This window comes from Argentina anserina, chromosome 7, assembly GCF_933775445.1.
Source record: "Argentina anserina chromosome 7, drPotAnse1.1, whole genome shotgun sequence".
Classification (NCBI taxonomy): Eukaryota; Viridiplantae; Streptophyta; class Magnoliopsida; order Rosales; family Rosaceae; genus Argentina; species Argentina anserina.
In genome coordinates this window covers 13769891-13791368 of record NC_065878.1, presented here as the reverse complement: position 1 = coordinate 13791368, position 21478 = coordinate 13769891, and the positions used below count along the sequence as shown (strand labels likewise).

Genomic DNA, 21478 nt, shown 5'->3' with positions numbered 1-21478 from the left:
CTTCTCCACATCCGGCTCACTATCCTTGTTCTGTGTCTCCTTCTCTTTCTCCTCATTCAGCTCATTACATGATCCTTCATACGTTGGAGAGAATCTTCTCTAAAAATTGAACCCTCACATTGGAGAGGGCAACTATATTTTGTGGCAAAAATAGGCTACAGCCTACATGTTCGAATCAGATTTTGTTGTCTTCTGGAAATGAATTCATATTGGAGCCTTGACATTTTTTTTGGCAAAGGGAAACATATCTTCAGACTCACAGTGAGAATTTAATTCTTGTCTTTTTCCTTTACAGTTTGAAAAAAAAATGTGTATATAAGCAGGGGTATAAAGAATATCTGGTGAAGTGTATTGGTACTGTATGATCCTGACTCCCTTGTCTCAATGCAGTGGTTTGCTTGCAAAGTTGCAAGGTGCCGTACATTCTCGGCAGCATATCTCCAGATGCTACAACAGACGCGGTCGCACGCACACACATGTATAGGAATTAGGAAGTATGAGAATCTAAATCACCAGCTTCCTACAAGCTGCTGTGAAAAGTCTCAAACTACTCATACGCATAAAAGTTGTTTCATTTTTGTTACCATACATGAGAGACCAGTGTGATTGAATTATTATGCAATGGTTGACATAAGGGCACAGTGCGTATTGACATATGATGGATGATCTGTTCTTAAGTTAATTGAAACAAATAACTTCATTGTTTTAAGTAGAGAGATTGGGTACAACAAGGAGGTAACCCATGTATGAAACAAGCAAATGAAATCAGTAACGTAGACAATTATTCAAGCTTAAAGAACTTGAGGCAAATACGCAGGACAACATCAGGCAGCTAAATGAACATCTCTCAAGGTCATCTTGAAATCAATGGTTTTATACACACCTACTCCTCACTGTAACCAGATTGTTTCCATCCACCATAGCTCTCCTCTGCTTCAGCTCCCTGTCCAGAACCATACTCCCTTCTCTGCAGTAAAGAATACAAAAGGCATTAACAATGTAGGTGAAAGCTTGAATTTAACTGGGATGTCCAACAAAAGCACCAAAAAAGTTAAGAAATTGATATGGAAGATGTGGAAAACTAAAAGCTTATGATAAGTTCGTATAGTACCTCTTGCTCATCCCCGGGAGTGAATTTGAGTCCAACTTTAATCCCTCCACGATATTCCTTCTCCTGATTGACAACATTGTATACAGTTGGCAAAAGGCTTCCTTCTTCAAAAACAGGCTCCAAAGAAATGCTGTGTGAACCAATATAAACAAGTTACAAATCTTAACTACTTTCACTGGAAACAGAACAAAACAAGGTGCAAATCAGTACTTGCAATTGAGCAGAAATGATCAAAAAGGAAAGAAAATACTCACATTGCTTCTCCAACATAATCATCTGCACTGAAGTTGTCCTTATCCATTATTTTCAAGTGAAGGTCCACAGAATCGTCCGAGATGGTGAATAGAAAAGTCTCATTCCATTCTGGGTTAGAGCCTTGAGCTGCATATATGTAAAAGTAGTGTAAAACTATACTTTAGTAACAACAATTCAATTCATCGATCACCCAAAGGTAAAACAAATTTTGATATCTAGAAATGTACCTGAGACCACAGTGCTTTTCTTCTCTTGGGAACGTACAGTCAAAAGGACATAGGGATCCATGTCAGCTGTTCACAAAACACTCAAACTCATCAAAATGCACACATAAAAGACACATTGATCAGAAATCTAACGCAGACACGTTTATAAAGGGGCCACTAATTCAAGATCATGTCCCAAAAGAAGGACCATCCTCCATATGTTAGTATCAGCTTAGCTACTTATGAACAGAAATAACGTTGTCACTAGATCATGTCCCTTGTGATAGATGCTTATAGTGGACCAATTCCAATATGAAAAAAGTTCAAACCCATAAACACACATTCCAAAAGGGAGGAACAATGAACTAGACAAAAAGAAAAATATGTTTTCTGCATTCTAAAGTAAACTCTGGATCTGCAAAGAAGGATCAAGATTAAAAAACTTTCAGTAATTATTCCTTTTGGGGAGTACTGCATTAAAGTATCAACCTTTAGCATTCATACAGAAGTTAACAGAGCCCTACAGAATATAGAATTATAGATCCAATATTGGGTCAGCAGAAAGCAACCCAGAAATCATTCTCCTGTATTACATATTCTGGACCAAAATTACTAGGTTCAGCAATTTGCCTATCCAGTATTGCATTTTCTTTCCAAATTATCTTTATTTTCCATAAGTATTTATATGCCAACTCACCCGAATCTTCCAATTTCTTCTTTTGCAGTGCTTTGAAAAAGAAACTTAAGGACAAGATGGCTAGGTCACACACGATACTTTTAACTTTAGGTTTGTTTCTGTCGTCTAAGATTGCATCACAACAATATATATTCTAATCTGCAGACTCTAAGAGAAACCATCCATCAAGAGTAATGGGATGTTGTCGAGAGGCGAGTGTTTATAGGTCTGAGCATAAAATTGTCACTTATCTGTTGATGTATAACTTTATCTGACCTAAATATAAGTGCAATTTCAATACACACTCAACAATGAAAGCAAGAGTTCGGTTCTAGATCGAGGGTTCAAAAATTTGCATACACCCAGAAACAGAAGGAGGGGAAGAGAGAGATAGTTACCCATAAAATCATTGTTGTCGAGGCCTTTGGCATCAACAAGAAGAACTTCAAGTGTCCCAATAGGCATGATCGGATCGGATGAAAGATGAAATCCACAAGAGAGGAGATGCAGGGTGGCTAGTCTACACGTAGAGCTTCAGTTTCCAAAGCTAAAACGACCTTCTGGCTATATATATAAGGCATTTCTTACCAGTTTACCAGTTACCGGTTTGGAAAGTGAAAAGCCTTCGACATCGTTTTCGCGAAGAAATTGAATGAATATTCTATATACGGTCGTCTCTTTCTTACGTAGGAATCTTGTACGCGGCCAGAGCGCCCAAATTTGGGGACATTTGTCATAACTCATTAGTCATTAGTCATAGGCTGTGTTTGGTAGAGTTTTTTTTTTTGCTAAGGTGATTATAAGTTTAGCCCCCTCAACATGTTTGGTGAGGTGGTTTCTTCTCTCCGGTTTCTAAAAGTTGCAGCTTTTTTCAACTAAAAGCATGAGCTGCTCCCACTCTCTTTTTAAAAGTTCATTTCAGCTTCTCGAGGGTACTGTAGCGGTGATTAAATAAAGATTTCAAAATATCAATGGATACCCCTCATGATTCCAGGTAATTACAACCCAATCAATGGTTCATCCGGTTCTACTAGAATCCCCAAAATTCATATCATATCCCACAGTGATGACCGAGTTGTAGGAATCTGCCTGAAATTATGATCCAGTTGGTCTGTGTATAACAATCTCTCTCTTTCTTGTTCTCTCCCGCCATTAATCCCAATTCTTTTACTTCTCCGATCAGATCAGAACGTACTCGGAGCCTGATTGCCGGTATGATCACAATGTCTTGGAGCTTGGGATGGAAGCGCCCCTCCGAGATCTTCAACCTCACCCTCACCTACGGCACCGAGGACTGCAGATCATGGTGGCGTTGCTGATGCCGCAAGACACAGTGGTTGTGGAGCTAAGGCCGGAAGGTGAATGTGAGTATGGATATGAGAGTTGTGAAGCGGAGTGAGTCGTTGTGGGCTGTTAGTATGGGCAAGACGGGTGGGTCTGGTCAGCAGAATGACGATACTGGAGTGTTGACCAGGTTGTTGCGGTCAGACTTCTCCTCCTCAATGCCAGCTGTCGCCGAAGGCGCGGCGGCTTGCGGTGTGCAATGGTAGTGCGTGACGGTGGTCCGTCTCTATGGTTGTGGTTTGTCGGTGAGTCTTTTCTTTACTATTTTTGTTGATAAATTATGGTTCTTTCTATATGCAATGTTTGTAAGAAATCAATCAGGTTACGCATTTCGATTAATTTCTTGAGTACTTGATTTGGTTTATTTTTCGGAACTGTTCAGTACATACATTGTAGTCTTGTCCATTTTTGTATAGACTATGCTAGATGGTTGAGTTAGAAGAGATTTAGAGGAAGAGCATTATTATCGATTAATTTCTTGAGTACTTGATTTGGTTAATTTTTCGGAACTGTTCAGTACATACATTGTAGTCTTGTCCATTTTTGTATAGACTATGCTAGATGGTTGAGTTAGAAGAGATTTAGAGGAAGAGCATTATTATTGTTTGTGGGTGAATTTTGAGATGATGCGAGATTTTTATATCGATCGCTTGCAAATATTTTTGGCAGGTATTCCCGGTAGAGCTGACCAGGCTGCCTCTGCTTGAGAAACTATACCTCGATAACAATAAACTAGCCTCTTGAATTTCTTCCTGAAATCTTGCCTCTACACAAACTCCATCATTTATCCCTCTCAAATGTCAGAATTATGGCAAATGACAGCTTGAGATTAGTGAATGTGCAGATAGAGGTAATGATTAATGCAAAATCTATAGAAAATTTTTAGATCTAAATCTTCCAATATCATAAGGTTTAAACCAAAATGGGTAGGATTAAACTAGTATAAGACTAAGGTCAATGAGAGAACAACAATACAAAAAAGTTTGATATCGTTCTTGCTTTTTTGTAGTTGGCTGTGTGATTAATATATATTCTTCTGTTACACATAAAAAGCCCTGAAATCATATTGTTGTTCTTCTTATTGATATGGGTTGAGCATGAACTAGCAGTGATAGATGAACTAGCAGTGATAGATGAACTAGCAGTGATAGATGGACTAGCAGTAGTATGGTGACTTGAAGCCCCTCACCTCCATCCACTTGCAGTGATGATCAATGTTGTGGTTTGTTACTCTGCTAGATCAAGTTATGTGGTTAATGCTCATGTTCTTCTTATTTGCAGGGTTTGTAGATTATCCATGTATGGTAGAAGTAGCTTGAAGCTCCTAGACTTAAAATGGGCTGGCCATATTAGCTATGTTGTCCAACATGTCTTATCGAAGTACATATGAAAAAAGATTTTAAAGGCAATCAACAATAGGAATGTTTTTCATGTATATGATGTACCACAAAATATTTTATAGTAGGTTGTAGCTGGAAGTGAGCTATTTGCTTCATTGTACAAAATTGGAAAATGTACAAGTTAGTTCAGTTGATTAGATTGGATTCATGAATCTAAAATATTGTTATTTATAATAGTTACTTGATGTCAATGAAAAATGTATGTTGTTATTAAGGTTAGTATAGGAGAAAAAAATTATTTATTGATGTTAGTTGATGTCATTTGATAGGAACACAAAGTGTGACGTTCTTAATATAGATATGCCATATTCTTATGCTTTGTTACTTCTTATTTAGTTATTTTAGGTTCATATTTGATATATGTATGTTCTAGGTAGAGCTATTTCTAATTTAGATGGATTGATGATGAAATTGTGCTAAGTGTTAGAAATCCTTATTGAGCTAGGATTCCTTACTCGACTAGGATTCTACTTTCCTATTTTCATTCTTTCCTATTCCTTAATCGACGATTTCTTTTCAGGAAAGACAAATCATATTTGGAAAGAAAGAAGAGTTGCCGAGTTGCATTCCTAGTTGAACAAGGAAATCATATTCGAGTTGAAGAAGGGGAAGAGGAGGCGGGCCTAGCTACTCCTAGTTGGACCAGGATTGTTGCCGTGCAGCCCTTAAGTGATCTCCCTATTGGACTTGGTTTCCTACATCAAGTTGGATATGGAGTACATAAATCAAATCCATAACAAAGAGGATTTCAGTTTCCCAATTGGACTCTATCTCCTTATGGCACGGCAAGAAGGCTTCCTAAACCTCTATATATAGAGGCTCGGCCTCTCCATTCAGTACATCATCAGCCCTATACACAAACACAAGCCATAGCTCTGCCGAATTCATCCCTCACCCTTCCAAGAAATCCTAAAACCGATTCCATCATTCCCCACCTATCAATAGCCTTCAAACACGCTTGTGAAGAAGGTTTCATCCATAGAAGTCTCGGCTACACTTGTGGATTGCTTGATTTATAAAGTGTAACCATGATTCTCTCTTTGTTTAAATTCGGTTTTGGTTTTGTTCTTGTTCTTGGATGAGTATGCGATTTGGTATTGTAAACTTGTTTCGATTTTGTCTATGAAATAGCTACTTGTTTCAAATTATATAAAGTTGCGATTTTAGGTTTTTAGTTTTATGATTTTGGTTTCTGCCGTGCCTTATTATTGAATGATTTCGATATCTTTATGTTATGTATACGCTTGTAGCATGATATTTAGGTTGTTGGATTTATGACTTATGCTATGAACATGCTTATTCTTTTCTATGTGATTTTCGAAATTGCATGATTGGGGGTTAAGTAGGTGACATGCTTAATGAATTCAATATGCGTGGCTTTGAAGTTGCATAGTAGGATAAGTATGTTAGATTTCGATTAAGACCGCTTGGAATGAATCGAATGTGTTAAGTGTCTATGTGTTTAGGTTACTGCTTAGGACCCTAATTGCATGATCCAACCTTAGTCATTCATGATAGTGTCTCGGCATGACTCTTAAAGGAGAACTAGAACTTGTTTTCGTTAGCTTTGTATGATTTGTTTTGGTGATTGTTTATGTGTTGGTTGGTTGATCACATGTATATATTAGTTTAGGTTTTATTTACTGTTTTTATGATTCAATCCGAAATCTATATCAACCCTTAAAACCTTTATGAATTCGTGTTAATTGATGTGATCCTAAGCCCTGGATGGATCCCCGGTTTGTGAACGATACCCTCTTGCTTTATACTACTAACGATGCTTACAGGGTTAAATATTGATGTCGAGTAATCGAGCATTCATCATCATTTTCCCGTTAAATTATTGATAAAAGAATTTTATATTGTGTTAGCACAAGACATGAAATCTATTTTTTTTAAATAAAATAAAAAGGTCATAAATTCATTCATGTCCAAATTGGTCATTGTACAAACAAAAGTAAAAATCAATTTGATTTATCAAACGCATTGTCATGGTTTCTTCCACAAACAACCACTTATAAAAGTCAGTTTACCAAACACTCAGCTACTTTAATTATCAGCCACTTATTTTCATAAATAAGCATAAGTCAGCTTTTCTAGTAAGCCTAACTGTTCCAAACACAACCATAATCTTTCATGTTCATACTAGCTGGTCTAGCTTAATGAATAAGATTTTGGTAGTGATTTGTTGTTCTAACTAAAGGTGGGCATAAAACCCGAAATGAAAAACAAAATCGGTCAAACTGGACCGAACCGACCCGGTTGGTCCGGGCTTTTTTAGAGTTTTTTTCTATGTTATGGTGATCTAGGCCGGGCTTTGTTTGAGTCGGGCCGGGCTTGGGCCTTCACAATTTTAAGTGAAAAAGCCCGATTGAGCCCGGATGTATACGTGTAGTCTATTTATAGGTTAATTTTAGGGTTGTATATTTCTATCCTACTATCACTCACAGTTGATTATACCAAAACAAACCCTCAGAAACCCCCAAACGGCATCACGCCACTCTCTTTCAATCTTTCATTCTCTCTTTCAAATCGCTCCACTCTACCCACTTACCCAGTGCCCTCTCAATGATTCAACAATGAATCTCTGAAACTGAAAGTAGGCACATCGATTTGCCCAATTCTTATTGTCGTCAATTTGCCATTTTGCCCAGAGATTACAAGAACGTCGAGAAGCTGAGAAGGTAAGCTCAAATGCTTAATGAATCTCTGCTTTATATCTTGAATTCAATGAGATTACTTCCGCCTGATGTATGTTTGATGTAGAAGTGTAGAACTTGAAACTAAACATAATACGTATTCACTCTACTTCAGTGCTTCACTTTGATTTCGATTTGATTGAAAAGTTTGAAACTGAAACAAATTGAAACATTATCAACTTGATTGTACTATGCTTCATTTTCAATTTGATTCAATACACATTAAGTTTTGTTCTTGATTTTTCAAATACAGAAGTACAGAACTACTTAACTAGAATATATGTATAATTGTCTGCATAGTGTGATTATCTAAATATGTATGATATGTGTAGTAAGTTTAAACAAACTATTAGTCTTGACACTCTTGAGTTTATGTGATCATCAGTTGTATTACTTGTATGTTTCAGCATTTCAAACACAGCTTTGTGCCTTTGAGTTTTTGACATGTTACTTTCTCGTCTAAGGAAATGAATGGTGTTACTAGGTCAAACAAATTAGATAATGGTTCTATAGTTCTAACTTCTAAGGTTACTCAAGTTGAACACAGAAAGAATATTATAATCTAGAAATGAAAGCTAAAACAACTATGGTTAATTAGATAGGGATAACGAGTGTTCAGTAATCACGCAGTAATATATTGTGTTCCTAGAATCCTAGTTATAAATCAGTTTACTTGCAAATAAAAGTTAAGAACTTATCATGCCAGCTGAAATGACTTCAATAAAGTGCTTCTAGCATTTTGTTTGATGTTTAATTTGTTGTTTGAGTGTTTGTTGAATTCATAGGAAAAAGATGAACAATGGAGCAGAGGCAGAGAGGACTGAGAGGTTGCAGGGGAATGAGAGAGTGAGAGGAGCTACCCATGAATTGCCTACTATTTAAGTCTTTAAATTTCTTTTTCATTTCTGATTTTTGTTGAACTCAATGAACTATTGATTATTGAAGTGTTATTTTTGTTAGACATTTAGGTTGCTGGTGTAATGGTTTACACCTAGTATATGTTTAACTTAGACTCTTGCTTTCTTAGTCTTAGACTCTTAGAAGTTACAACATAAACTTGAGCAGTTGAGCTATTTATTATTTTGAATTTTTGCGTGATAATTATTTGCTTCAATTGGACACTTGAACCTATTTGATTGTCATTTGCCTGTCACGACCCCGAAATTTCAAGTATAAAACTCGAAATCGAAGCTATGAAAAACTCTAAAACAATCTCAATAAAACGAAATCATCTTATCGTCACAGCGTATCGTTACTGAGCTCATAATACATCTCAGTCGAATTGATTAATAGAAAACCGATTTATAATTCAAGCATTATATCAAATGGAAATGTAAAATCCTCTCAATACTCACCACAAAATAAAATAATGAAACTTATAAATCTTTAGAGTAGTCAGTCAATTTTGCTAATCCCCACCTGCAGAACTATCCCCTACACAATCGAATAGGTGCACGGGGATTGTAAACACAAACCCGGTAAGCTTTGCAGCTCGTATGAGTAAAACAACAATATAACATGCATAGTAATGCAAGAGAAAATATTGAAAACATTCAAATATAAATGTACTCATGAGTCACAAGACGGCCCATCTGGTTGTCCAATAATATCTGAAAATATAAGTGCACATGAGAAATCGGGCAACCCATCTGTTTACCCAAATACATTTATAATACGGGTACTCATAAGACCTAGGTACTCATCTGTTACCTCTCAAGCAGTACGCCGCCAGACATTGGGCAACCCATCTGTTACCCAATATCCAAAAATATGGGTACTCATAAGCCGGTAACTCATCTGTTACCCCTCATGCCAGTACACCGGCAGACAGACTTGAGCTCTAACTGAATTGTAACTGTCGCCCGGTCAAGGCTAGATTCCGACATGCCAACATGTTCGAAGACAGGTCTGAAAATAGAAAACGTTTTAACATAAATCAAGTTAAAACCACGACAAAACAATCCTCACATGTTATTATACAAAAACCAAGTGACTCATGCTCAAATAAAATAAATATCAATGCTATAAATGAACTTATTTGAAAACAGGAATATGACATTATATAATATAGCAACCCATATATATGTATCGATTTTACCAATTATAAACACACACAACCCACTATATCATATACATATGATAGTTCAATATTTTAAAATAAGCGTAATTATGAATCACCAATAAGCGTAATTACCAATTTTACTCACCTTATTTTCCTGGCGTATTTTCCACAATACCGACAGTAAATCCTTCACTTGATTAGTCGATCACCTAGATTGGATAAGAAGTGATTAGAAACGTTATGTAAAACCTCAAATGTCGAATCAGTTATACTGTTACTGATCAGCAGTTTATGGTGTTTACGTATTTACTGTTCATGTACGTAATGTTTACGTATTACTGTTCATCTACGTACTGCTTACGTATTACTATTCCGGTAAATACTAATCATTGATTTACCTTTCAGAAATTACTTTTATAATTACTGTATGTAAATTATTTTTACATTTACTGTACGGAAATTACTTTTACATTTACTGTATGTAAATTACTTTTACAATTATAATCGATGATAACTTTCACATACGATGTCCGATTAGAACGCGTGACGTGTCCACAAAATCGTATCGACGTGCTCTACAACTTTCATGAAGGAAGTTTTCAGAAACGAGCGACGGAGTAAAAGTCAACTCCTGCGTCGCAGAAACGTAACGTTTTTCGAATTTAGATTTCCAAAAACGGTTCCGTTTTCAATTTGACATCGTCGTGAAGCGAAAAATGCGACTTATTAAATTTTCCTAGTTTATTCAATTCTAAAAATTCATACAAATTGAACCCGAAAAAATCGGGTTATTACATTCTACCCTCTTAAAGGAATTTCGTCCCGAAAATTTAAGTGCTATACTCCACAAACAATTGCGGATATCTTGTCTTCATATCCGACTCTAGTTCCCATGAGGCATCGCCCTGATCATGGTGGCTCCACAACAGTTTCACTAACTCTACTTCTTTCCTCTGGATATTCTTTGTGGATCTATCTAGAATACAAACAGGCTCAATAACAAATGTGGCATTCTCCCTCACCTCTATGGAGCTATGATCAATCACATGCGACTCATCTGGTACATACCTCCTCAACATAGAAATGTGAAGACGTTGTGAACGCCAGACATGCTAGTAGGTAAATCTAGTTGATATGCTAGTTCTCCTACCTTCTCAAGAATCTCAAAGGGCCCAACATACCTCGGAGCTAATTTTCCCTTCTTGCCAAATCTCACTACACCCCTCATAGGTGAGACTTTTAAGAAGACATGATCGCCAATCTCGAATTCAACATGTCTCATCTTTAAGTCTGCATAGCTCTTCTGTCTACTATGTGCGGTTCAGATCCTATCCCGAATGATCGAGATATTCTTCGTGGTTTCCTGAACCACCTCCGGGCCCATAAGTGCTTCATCGCCAACTTTGGCCCAATAGATAGGTGTTCTACAAGGTCTACCGTAAAGAGCCTCATAAGGGGCCATGTCGATGTTAGAATGGTAACTGTTGTTGTAAACAAACTCAATCAACCTCAAGTGGTCCTCCCAAATTCCTTTAAAATCTAGCATACAAGCTCACAACATATCCTTCATCACCTAATTCACCATTTCTGTCTGTCCATCAGTTTGAGGATGAAAAACAGTACTCATATCCAAGGTAGTACCCATAGCCTTCTGCAAACCACCCCAGAACTTCGATGTGAAACGTGCATCTCAGTCAGAAACAATAGAAACTGGAGCTCCATGAAGTCTCACTATCTCATCCATGTATAGTTTCCCTAACACATCCACTGAGTACTTCATTGACACTGGAAGAAAATGTGCCGACTTCGTCAATCGATCGACAATCACCCCATATCGCATCGTGACTTTTCTTGGACTTAGGCAGTCCAGTCACAAAGTCCATGGATATTTGTTCCCACTTCTAAAGAGGAGTAGTCAATGGCTTTAATATGCATGCATGTCGTTGATTTTTCCTTCACTTGCTGATAGGTAAGGCACTTTGATACAAACTCTCCCACGTCTTTCTTCATCCCGTTCCACCAGAATTGTCTGCATAGGTCCTTGTACATCTTGGTGTTCCCTAGATGTATTGTATAACGAGATCTGTGTGATGTACGAAGGACATCCTCCTTGAGATTAGCACAATCTGGGACGCACAATCTTGTCTCAAACCTGAACCCTCCATCGGGTCCAACTCTCCACTCGGATGGACATTCATCAAGCGTATCTACTACGAGGTCTGCCAACTTAGCTTGTTAGAATCTATCTTGTGCCTGACCCTGAATGATCCTTGAGATTAGTGTAGGTTGCACTGAGACACTACCAAGAAAAACCCTTGGTTCTCTTCCTGATGGTACCAAGTCAAATTCAAATACAATTTTGAGCATAATCCACTCTTGAATCATAAGAGAAACTATTATCCCCTTGGCTTCCTGCTCAAGGCATCGACCACCATATTTGCTTTCACAGAGTGATACTCCAAGGTGAAGTCATAATCCTTAAGGAGGTCCATTCATCTCCTCTGTCTCATATTCAATTCCTTCTGTGAGAACAGATACTTCAAACTCGTATGATCAAAAAAGAGTTGAAATTTCTCACCGTATAAGTAATGCATCCAAATCTTGTAGGCAAAAACAAATGCAGCGAGCTCCAAATCGTGAGTGGAGTAGTTCTTCTCATGGACCTTTAACTGTCTGGAGCCATACGCAACCACTCCTCAATGCTGCATCAACACACAACCTAAGCCATGGAGCGAAGCATCACTATAAATAACATAGTTGTCCCCACTAGTGGGAATTGTCAACACTGGAGTCGTGGTTAAGCTAGTCTTTAGTTTGTGGAAAGCCTCCTCACATGTTTTTAACCACACAAACTGAACGTCCTTCTTGGTCAACTTGGTCAATGACGATGCAATACTAGAAAACCCTTCAATTAACCTCAGGTAGTAACCTGCCAAAACAAGGAAACTACGAATCTCAGTAGGGTTCTTTGGACGACTCCAACTCTTCACTGCCTCTACTTTTGACGGGTCTACTAATACCCCATCCTTTGAGACTACTTGACCAAGGAACTTGACTTCTTCCTTTCAGAACTCAGACTTCTCGAGTTTGGCGTACAATCTTGCTTCCTTTAGGGTTTGCAACACCGTTCTCAGATGCACCACATGCTCTTCTTGAGACTTGGAGTATATCATAATGTCATCCACAAACACTACAACAAACTCATCCAAGTACAGGCTAAAGATTTGGTTCATCAAACTCATAAATACAGCCAGTGCATTTGTCAGACCAAAGGGTATGACCACGAACTCATAGTGTCCATACCGGGTCCTGAAAGCTGTCTTTGATATATCTTCTTCCTTCACCCTGAGTTGATGGTAACCGGATCTCAAATCAATCTTAGAGAATATCGTAGCTCCTCTAAGCTGATCGAACAAGTCATCAATCCTAGGCAAGAGATACCTATTCTTGATGGTCACCTTATTCAGTTCCCTGTAGTCCACACATAACTACAGAGAACCATCTTTATTTTTCACGAACAGTTTCGGTGCACCCCAAGGAGAGACACTAGGTATAATGAACCCTTGGTCCAATAGTTCATCTATCTGCACCTTCAACTCTTTAAGTTTGTTTTGTCCCATTCTATAAGGTGCCTTTGACACTGGTGCCGTACCGTGTACCACATCTGTGCAGAAATCCACAACTCTCCGAGGAGGTAACCCTGATATCTCTTGGAACACCTCATTATACTCAGATACTACCACAATATCTACAATAGTTACTTTCTCATCCATAGATTCCACATGTGCCAAAACTCCTGTTTACATGGCATTATCTGACTTGAGGCAACGATAACGAAACTCGGGTTCTCCATACCTATGGAAGAACACCACCATGTCAAAGCAATCGATCAATGCGTGATGCGGCCTCAACTAATCAATTCCTAGGATCACATCATAGGTGTGGTCCAAAATCACTATCAAAGAAGCAGAGAATTCTCTACCTCCAATCACAATAAGACAAGCCTTGCAGATAGTCTCCAGTTCGAGGGACACTCCAAGAGGTGAAGTGACACATAGAAAGTTTCCAAGAGGTGTAGGAATCAATCCTAACATCTCCATTACCGAACTAGCAATAAAATAATGTGATGCTCCTGTATCATTACTCTAGCAAGGTAGTCAAAAATAGATAAAGTACATTCCAATCTTGTGTCTCGCTGACTCACTGCAAACACTCTAGCTTGGCCCGCTAGTAACTGTCTCTGCTGGTGTTCCTGTTTACCCTGCAGAGGTCGGGTTTAGTCTCTAGCCATATGTCCTAGTTGCCCACACTTAAAGCAGCCTGCTTTCTTCGATTTCGAACAAGTTGTAGCGTAGTGCCCCATTTCATTGCAAATGAAACACCTTACTAATGCTAACTGTCTAACAGGTCCAGTTCTAACAGATGGCGATGCAGCCTTAGCCGGAGTCTGGTAATAGGTTCTCGGCCTCTTCCAAGATCCATATTTTGGTCATGCGGTCCCGCTGCCTGAACTGATTGCCTTCCATTTTCCTCGAGTATCCCTAGTCTACACATCTCCACTGCGAGTCTTATTTGCCTGTTCCAAATTCAGGGCACTCTCATACATCAACTCCTTGGTAGACATACAAAGTGCTGATATGATGGTCTTGTACTCTTGCTTACGTCCCCGCAGAAATTTCTGGGCTAAGGAGGTCGCACCCATTGGCCTGACAAACCGATATAACTGTGCAAAACGTGCCTCATACTCCCTGACGGTTATATCTCCTTGTACCAGATCAAGGAACTCAAGTTCTAATTCCTCCTGCACTGTAGCTGGAAAGTACTTTTCTCGAAAGAGTGCTACAAAACTATCCCAGGTCAGAGTGGACACATCCAGAGTCCGCCTCGTGCTCTTCCACCAATCCATAGCATCATCTTTTAAGAAGAATGTGGCTATCATCCTTTTCTCTATCTCAGAGCACACCATCCTCTCAAAGTAGGTTTCCATACTCTTCGTCCAATGATCCGCTACCATATGATCCAGGCCCCCATGAAATGATGGCGTTGCCAGACTACTAATGTCCTTGATCAACTTTACCACACGACCCTCGTCTCTAACAACTGCCGCGGGGTCAACCTGTTCATCATGTGGCCCCATCTCCTCATAAAGGTTCTCCACATTGCGAACTCGGCCTCGGCCTCTTGCCCGTCCTCGGCCTTGTGTGCGGCCCTTCTCCAAATTCATCACCTTGAAACATTTAAACACTTAGATTGACATGTGAAGTCTTGAATCCAAATAAAAATAGATCCAACACATATTAACTTAATATATTGAGAAAGAATGTGAATCATCAAAGTATTATCACAATACTTTTACTTAAAGGACCAAACCTTAAGGTGTGGCTCCTAACACTCTTGTGTACCCAGCGACATATCAATACCGAAGAGCATGTGATGGGGGTCCGCTGCAATCGGGCCATCGCTCCTGGATGATACTGATAGATCACCAAATACACAACCTACGCTCTAATATCAACTGTCACGACCCCAAAATTTCAAGTATGAAACTCGAAATCGAAGCCATGAAAAACTCTAAAACAACCTCAATAAATCAAAATCATCTTATCATCACAGCGTATCGTTACTGAGTTCATAGTACATCTGAGTCGAATTGATTAATACAAAACTGATTTATAATTCAAGCATTATATCAAATGGAAATGTAAAATCCTCTCAATCCACACCACAAAATAAAATAATGAAACTTCAAAATCTTCATAGTATTTCGTCAATTCCGCTAATCCACACATGTAGAACTATCTCCTACACAATTGAATAGGTGCACCGGGATTGTAAACACAAACCTGGTAAGTTTTGCAGCTCGTATGAGTAAAACAACAATATAACATGCATAGTAATGCAAGAGAAAATATTAAAAACATTCAAATATAAATGTACTCATGAGTCACAGGACTAGAGCTCTAACTGAATCGTAACTGTCGCCCAGCCAATGCTAGGTCCCTACATGCCAACACGTCCGAAGACAGGTCTGAAGACAGAAAACGTTTTAACATAACCCAAGTTAAAATCACGTACAAAACAATCCTCACATGTTATTATACAAAAACCAAGTGACTCATGCTCAAATAAAATAATTATCAATGTTATAAATGAACTTATTTGAAAACAAGAATATGACAGTATATAATATAGCAACTCATATATATGTATCGATTTTACTAATTATACAGATACACAACCCACTATATCATATACATATGATAGTTCAATCTTTTAAAATAAGTGTAATTATGAATCACCGCTAAGCGTAGATTCGTCACTGTGAGATTTTACTCACCTTATTTTCCTGAGCGTATTTTCCACAATACCGAAAGCAAATCATACACTTGATTAGTCGATCACCTAGATTGGATAAGAAGTGATTAGAAACGTTACATAAAATCTCAAATGTCGAATCCGTTATACTGTTACTGATCAACAGTTTATGGTGTTTATGTATTTACTGTTCATGTACATACTGCTTACGTATTACTGTTCCAGTAAATACTAATAACTGATTTACTTTTGAGAAATTACTTTTATAATTACTCTACATAAATTACTTTTACATTTATTGTATGTAAATTACTTTTACAATTACTGTACAGAATTACTTTTTACATTTACCATACAGAAATCACTTTTTACATAAATTTACTGTTTGAAATACTATTCATGTGCCCCTCAGGCAGCCGCGTGTGGCGCTCACGCGCCACCGACAGTGGCAGCGTGTGTGGCCCACGCGCCAATTCCAAAACCGGCGCGTAGCTCGCCCACCGCCGCCTCAATCTCACTCATTTCCTCTCCTCATCCCTTCTACGGCCTCCTGCCACCCTTGCACCAGTCCATACGCCAACTTCAGGAGCTCGGAGCCACAGACAGCGACACGCGCCCCTCCTACATCTCCGGCAAAATGTTACCAAATCAACACAAAATCAACATGAAAATCGAAGAGTAGGAGGAGGAAATCACAACTGTAACTTCAGCTTGCCCAGAACTGGCCGGAGACCGCCGCAGTGTCTCGGATTCGAGGGGAGGAGGTCGACGGCGTTGCTGCTCGAATCGAGCCTCACCGTAGGTCGAATCGCGTCGAGGAGGAAGAGAGAGAGCTCGTCGTCGTGGCTCCGAGCTCCTGCGACGTTGGAGACGTCGAAATCGATGTAGCCGGTCGACTCGTCGTGGTCGTGCGATCCCAATGACACCGACGGTGTCGAGCACGGAGGCTGGTGGAGGGAGATCGCCGGCGAGAGAGAGAGAGAGAGAGAGAGAGAGAGAGAGGCTGTGGGTTGAGGTTTCCTGTTTTGGAAACTAGGGTTTTCCAAACATCTCCTTTTATACAATTTCCAAAATTGGAAACCAACTTCCGTCGATAATAACTTTCACATACGACTTCCGATTAGAACGCGTGACGTGTCCACGAAATCGTATCGATGAGTTCAACAACTTTCGTGAAAGAAGTATTCGGAAACGAGTGACGGGCTAAAAGTCAACTCCTACGTCGCGGAAACGTAACGTTTTTCCAATTTAGATTTCCGAAGACTGTTCCGTTTTCGATTTGACATCATCGTGAAGCGAAAAATGCGACTTATGAAATTTTCCGAGTTTATTCAATTCTAAGAATTCATACAAATTGAACCCGAAAAAATCGGGTTATTACATTGCCAATGTGTCATTGTTTAATGAGTTCATCACTTCATTGTGTTTATTTGATGCTGCATAATTGCATAATGGACTGCTTGCACAGTTGCATTGGAATTTCTGAAAAAAACAGGATGAACTGATGAAGACATGTTGTTCTGGATAAACAATACTGTTTCGGACCCGTTTCGGACCGCCAGCCCGGCCATGCCCTGCTTGGTCCGGTCCCAATTGGTTCCTCCATTTTTTTTCCAAAACCTAGCCTGGAAAAAGAGCCACCGGTCTGGTCTCGGGTTCAGGCAAAAAATGTCCGGTTCCGGCCCGAGCCCACCTTTAGTTCTAACTTTTGTTAAGGTGATGAAAAAATTAACAATGACTTTGGCAGTGTTCATACAAGACTTGATGACAATTCCCATATGAAATGATAGCGATCCATGTCCATTCAATGCTGTGTGTGTGAAATAGCAACTCGGAAATTAGGGTAAGTTCTACGGTGCATCATTGTATTAATATATTGAAAATTGATTTGGAGGTAGACTAAATATACATAACTCGGTTACTTAATCATTCAACAAGTGTACTTGTTGCAGCGGTACATTGAAGTATTGTGTATCGAAGACTCAATGTATTTGGAAAATGAATGTATTTGAAAATGAATCGTATTGAAGTACTTTGTCTAGAAAATGGTTCAATTATGCATGTGACATGGAAATGTAAGTTTTAGTGGGAATTTGTTACTAGGCTCAAGACTAAAGTATTTCAGTTGTTTTTTCAGTAGGAAAAGAAAAGTGTTTTTCTCTACATGCTCTTGGAAATACCACTACGGCACTACCTTATTAAAATAAGCACTATATGGTGGGATGTCATATAGTTCATTTTAAAAGTCCGTACCATATATTGGAGTAGTCTATACTTATTGTAATGACCATAAAAGAACTTCATTAGGAAGTAAATCTGAAGCACATATAAAGAAACCAATATAAAGAAAATTGACTGACAATATCAGCCCATACACAAATCTAGAGATATGTATCTAGATTTATATGTAAATTTTAAGGGAAAGAGACCCCAACACGATCAGTAATCCTCCTTATTCTTATAAGCTCTTCTTAGTTACAATGATAGCCTGATAGGCTAGTAATAGAACTAATTCATACGTACATTTACCCTGTAAAGAACCAAGGTCATGAGCTTATGAATTTATGATTCTTAATCTCGGTACGATGATTCTTTGTATCCACCATAGCTCTCCTCCTCCCCATGCCTAGATGACTCTCTTCGTCCACCACCATGGCGGCCACTAGAATTGCCGGTATCATAGCCTCCGCCACAGTCGTCATCATCATACCTCTCCCTGGAGTTGCCATAGCCTCCCCTCCTTGAGTCACCATGATCATCATCACGCCTCTCCCTAGAGTTGCCATAGCCACCTCTCCTACTGTCAGCATCATCATCACCATCATCATCGGACCTCTCGCCTCTTGAGCTGCCATGTTTCTTCCTGGAGCCACCATGTCTCCCCCCATGTTCATTTTCGTCATAGTCGTCCACAGGGGAGCTGCTTCGCTGCAGTTGAAGAATAGTGTAAAGGAAATAACATTCGAGGTGTAAAATTGGTTTAGCTGTGATCTTGTTACGCAACAAGCATGCAGGAAAGGAGAAAATACCCTATTCATGACTGATCAGAGTTTTATACTCATAAAGTATTAATGACAATGAAATATATAGGATTAATGACCTACAAATTGGACTTAGAATGATGACACAGTTCATGTCTGATCAGAGTTTCATACTCATAAACAGTACATATAGAACACTAATTAATAAAAAGAAGTGCATTGAGTTTCGATAATAGTAATTGAGATTAATTTTACCTCACGGGTGAAAGTGAGTCCAACTGTAATCTCTCCATGATATTCCTTATTCTCATTGACGACATTGTATTTAGTTGGTTCAATGCTTCCTTGCATGAACACTGTTTCTAAAGGAATTCTGCATCAGGTAAATATAGATTCCATATGTTACAGAATTTACAGTTGACATCTATAGCTTTCGGGTGATCTTATTATACACAGAACAAAGAAAAGAGAGGTAATCACGTTGCTTCGCCAACAAAATCATCTGAGCTGAAGGTGTCTTTGTCCATTATTTTTATGCTGAGTTCTGTAACATCATCCGATGAGACCGTGAATTGAAAAGTTTCATTCCATTCTGGTTCAGATCCTTGCCCTGTAAGTATTTACAAGTTTACTTCTTTATTAAATCTCCGCTTCTCTAACCCAAACGTTAAGATATATACTGCAATACTGCAGAGAAACAAGTAGGAAGAAAGATGGCGCTAATTGTGTACCTTGTACTACACTGCTTTTCTTCTCTTGGGTCCTTAAGGTTAAAATGACATAGGGATCCATTTTACCTGTTCATAAAGCATAATAAACCGTGACATGGATAATTAGCCAGCATATTGGTTCCAAAGTCAAATTTTGATTACAAACAGTCAAACAGATTAATTAAACAAGAATCATCTAAGTCATGATTTGATTTCAACTTTGATAAATAACAGGTCTTCATGGCATAAAATCCGAACATGCATGTTATGTTGCAAGATTAAGCTAGCTAGGGTCACATATTCAGTACAAATCCAACCGATTATCACTTAGATTCCATATATACATGTGATAAGCTAAGCCTGGCAAGAGACCAATCTTGCATGCCCAGTTTATATATTAATCTGTTATAATATATTTCTCAAGAATTTAAACATACTACTGAAATATGAATCTGCTAGCTAGCAAGCTAAAACATAGATCTGTCTTCAAAATATTCATACCGAACTACCCACGTATCAAGATCAAAACAAAGGAATTAGAAATTCAGCTTCACACAATTATGAGCATAAAGACGTGTAAACAAACACAACCACATGAGAAAATTGGTATCAATCACGTCGATAATGTTGAACAATGTTTAGATTTCAGATCCACAATCATTGGCGAATTGCTGAAAGCAATAATGCATTGTGCATCTTAATGAACAAATCTCATATTTATATACGAATTTACACAATTTACTGAGCAATGATATTATGTATAGATAAAAAAATACCCAAAAAATCATCGTCTTCAAGGTCTTTGGCCTTAACCAGAAGGACTTCAAGCGTTCCATGAGGCATGTTTGCAGGATCGAATGAAAGTGAAAAATCACAGACAGACGGAAGACAAAATAGACAACTCTACGACTGGTGGAGATTTTGCATTTATACAAAGTTTGATAGGGCCTCTGAGCCGCGGAGGACGATTCTAGAGAGGGAAAGAGCGTTACTTTCTTCACCAGATTAACACTTACCAAGCCAAGCACATTATCTTATTTAGGGCTTGACTGGTTCAATTAGTTCTGTTGTCATAATCTCATACTGTATTTTCATCCCCGGTGAATGGTGAGATTTTTTTCCTTTTTAACTCTAAATAATACATTATTTTTCCAAATAATTAATAACGAGAGTTATGCAAAAGCAAGTTTGACGAAATGTAACGTCACAAGGGTAATATCAGTTGATGATTCCACATTTTTAATGATTTACATAAGTTAATTAATCGGGAAAAATAAGGTTTGAGACTAGCCACAGCACCGGCCATTCTATAAGAAAAAATCAATCGGAACTATAACTTATTATATAGAAAGACTTAGTCTCGTTCATATGGTCAGTAGCAAACTATATAATTCATGTTAAACCACCATTGAATGTAAATCCAAGGATAAAAAGAATCTTTCTTAAATTGAGTTATTGCGGTTTCAATCCTTAAATTTACATTTAATGGTTTAACATGCATTTCGTAGTTAGTTATTGACCGTGTGAACGAGATTGTAGAAAGACTTACTGAAAAAAATCGTTGTCTTTGAGGTCTTTGGCGCCAACAAGAAGGACTTCAAGCGTTCCATGAGGCATATTTGCAGGATCGAATGGAAATGAAAATCAACATAAGAGAATTCGCAAGCAAGGAAAGAAAGAAAAAAGAGAAATAGACGAGTCCCACGACTGTTGGAGTTT

The 21478-nt window shown here is 38.4% G+C and overlaps 2 protein-coding genes across 3 annotated transcripts; both read right to left on the bottom strand.

Annotated features, from left to right (window-relative positions):
- Positions 1 to 627: 627 nt before the first annotated feature.
- Positions 628 to 2799, bottom strand: LOC126801576 (elicitor-responsive protein 3-like). The gene is made up of 5 exons (XM_050528970.1): positions 2647 to 2799; positions 1594 to 1659; positions 1366 to 1492; positions 1112 to 1241; positions 628 to 967 (listed from the first exon to the last, which is right to left on the bottom strand). Exons 1-5 carry the CDS (start codon positions 2711 to 2713, stop codon positions 884 to 886), a joined length of 474 nt encoding a protein of 157 aa, XP_050384927.1. The 5' UTR covers positions 2714 to 2799; the 3' UTR covers positions 628 to 883.
- Positions 2800 to 18639: 15840 nt separating this feature from the next.
- LOC126801579 (16 kDa phloem protein 2-like) lies at positions 18640 to 20602 on the bottom strand. Of its 2 annotated transcripts, XM_050528973.1 has the most exons (6): positions 20536 to 20602; positions 19781 to 19846; positions 19530 to 19659; positions 19305 to 19422; positions 18834 to 18837; positions 18640 to 18704 (listed from the first exon to the last, which is right to left on the bottom strand). In XM_050528973.1, exons 1-6 carry the CDS (start codon positions 20600 to 20602, stop codon positions 18640 to 18642), a joined length of 450 nt encoding a protein of 149 aa, XP_050384930.1. The 2 variants fall into 2 exon arrangements, with proteins under 2 accessions (XP_050384930.1, XP_050384929.1); XM_050528972.1 differs by lacking the exon at positions 18834 to 18837 and having other exon boundaries at positions 19310 to 19422.
- Between the last annotated feature and the right edge of the window lie 876 nt (positions 20603 to 21478).

What these genes read in the sequence shown, in the direction of transcription:
- LOC126801579 (XM_050528973.1), bottom strand. Translation starts at nt 20,602, where the DNA reads ATGCCTCATGGAACGCTTGAAGTCCTTCTGGTTAAGGCCAAAGACCTT. An exon ending in TGAAGACGATGATTTTTTGG is followed by an intron (nt 19,847 to 20,535) that starts GTATTTTTTTAT and finishes CTTTATGAACAG; the next exon opens with GTAAAATGGATCCCTATGTC. An exon ending in GAAAAGCAGTGTAGTACAAG is followed by an intron (nt 19,660 to 19,780) that starts GTACACAATTAG and finishes AAATACTTACAG; the next exon opens with GGCAAGGATCTGAACCAGAA.
- LOC126801576 (XM_050528970.1), bottom strand. Translation starts at nt 2,713, where the DNA reads ATGCCTATTGGGACACTTGAAGTTCTTCTTGTTGATGCCAAAGGCCTC. An exon ending in GAAAAGCACTGTGGTCTCAG is followed by an intron (nt 1,493 to 1,593) that starts GTACATTTCTAG and finishes ACATATATGCAG; the next exon opens with CTCAAGGCTCTAACCCAGAA. An exon ending in GATTATGTTGGAGAAGCAAT is followed by an intron (nt 1,242 to 1,365) that starts GTGAGTATTTTC and finishes TGGTTCACACAG; the next exon opens with CATTTCTTTGGAGCCTGTTT.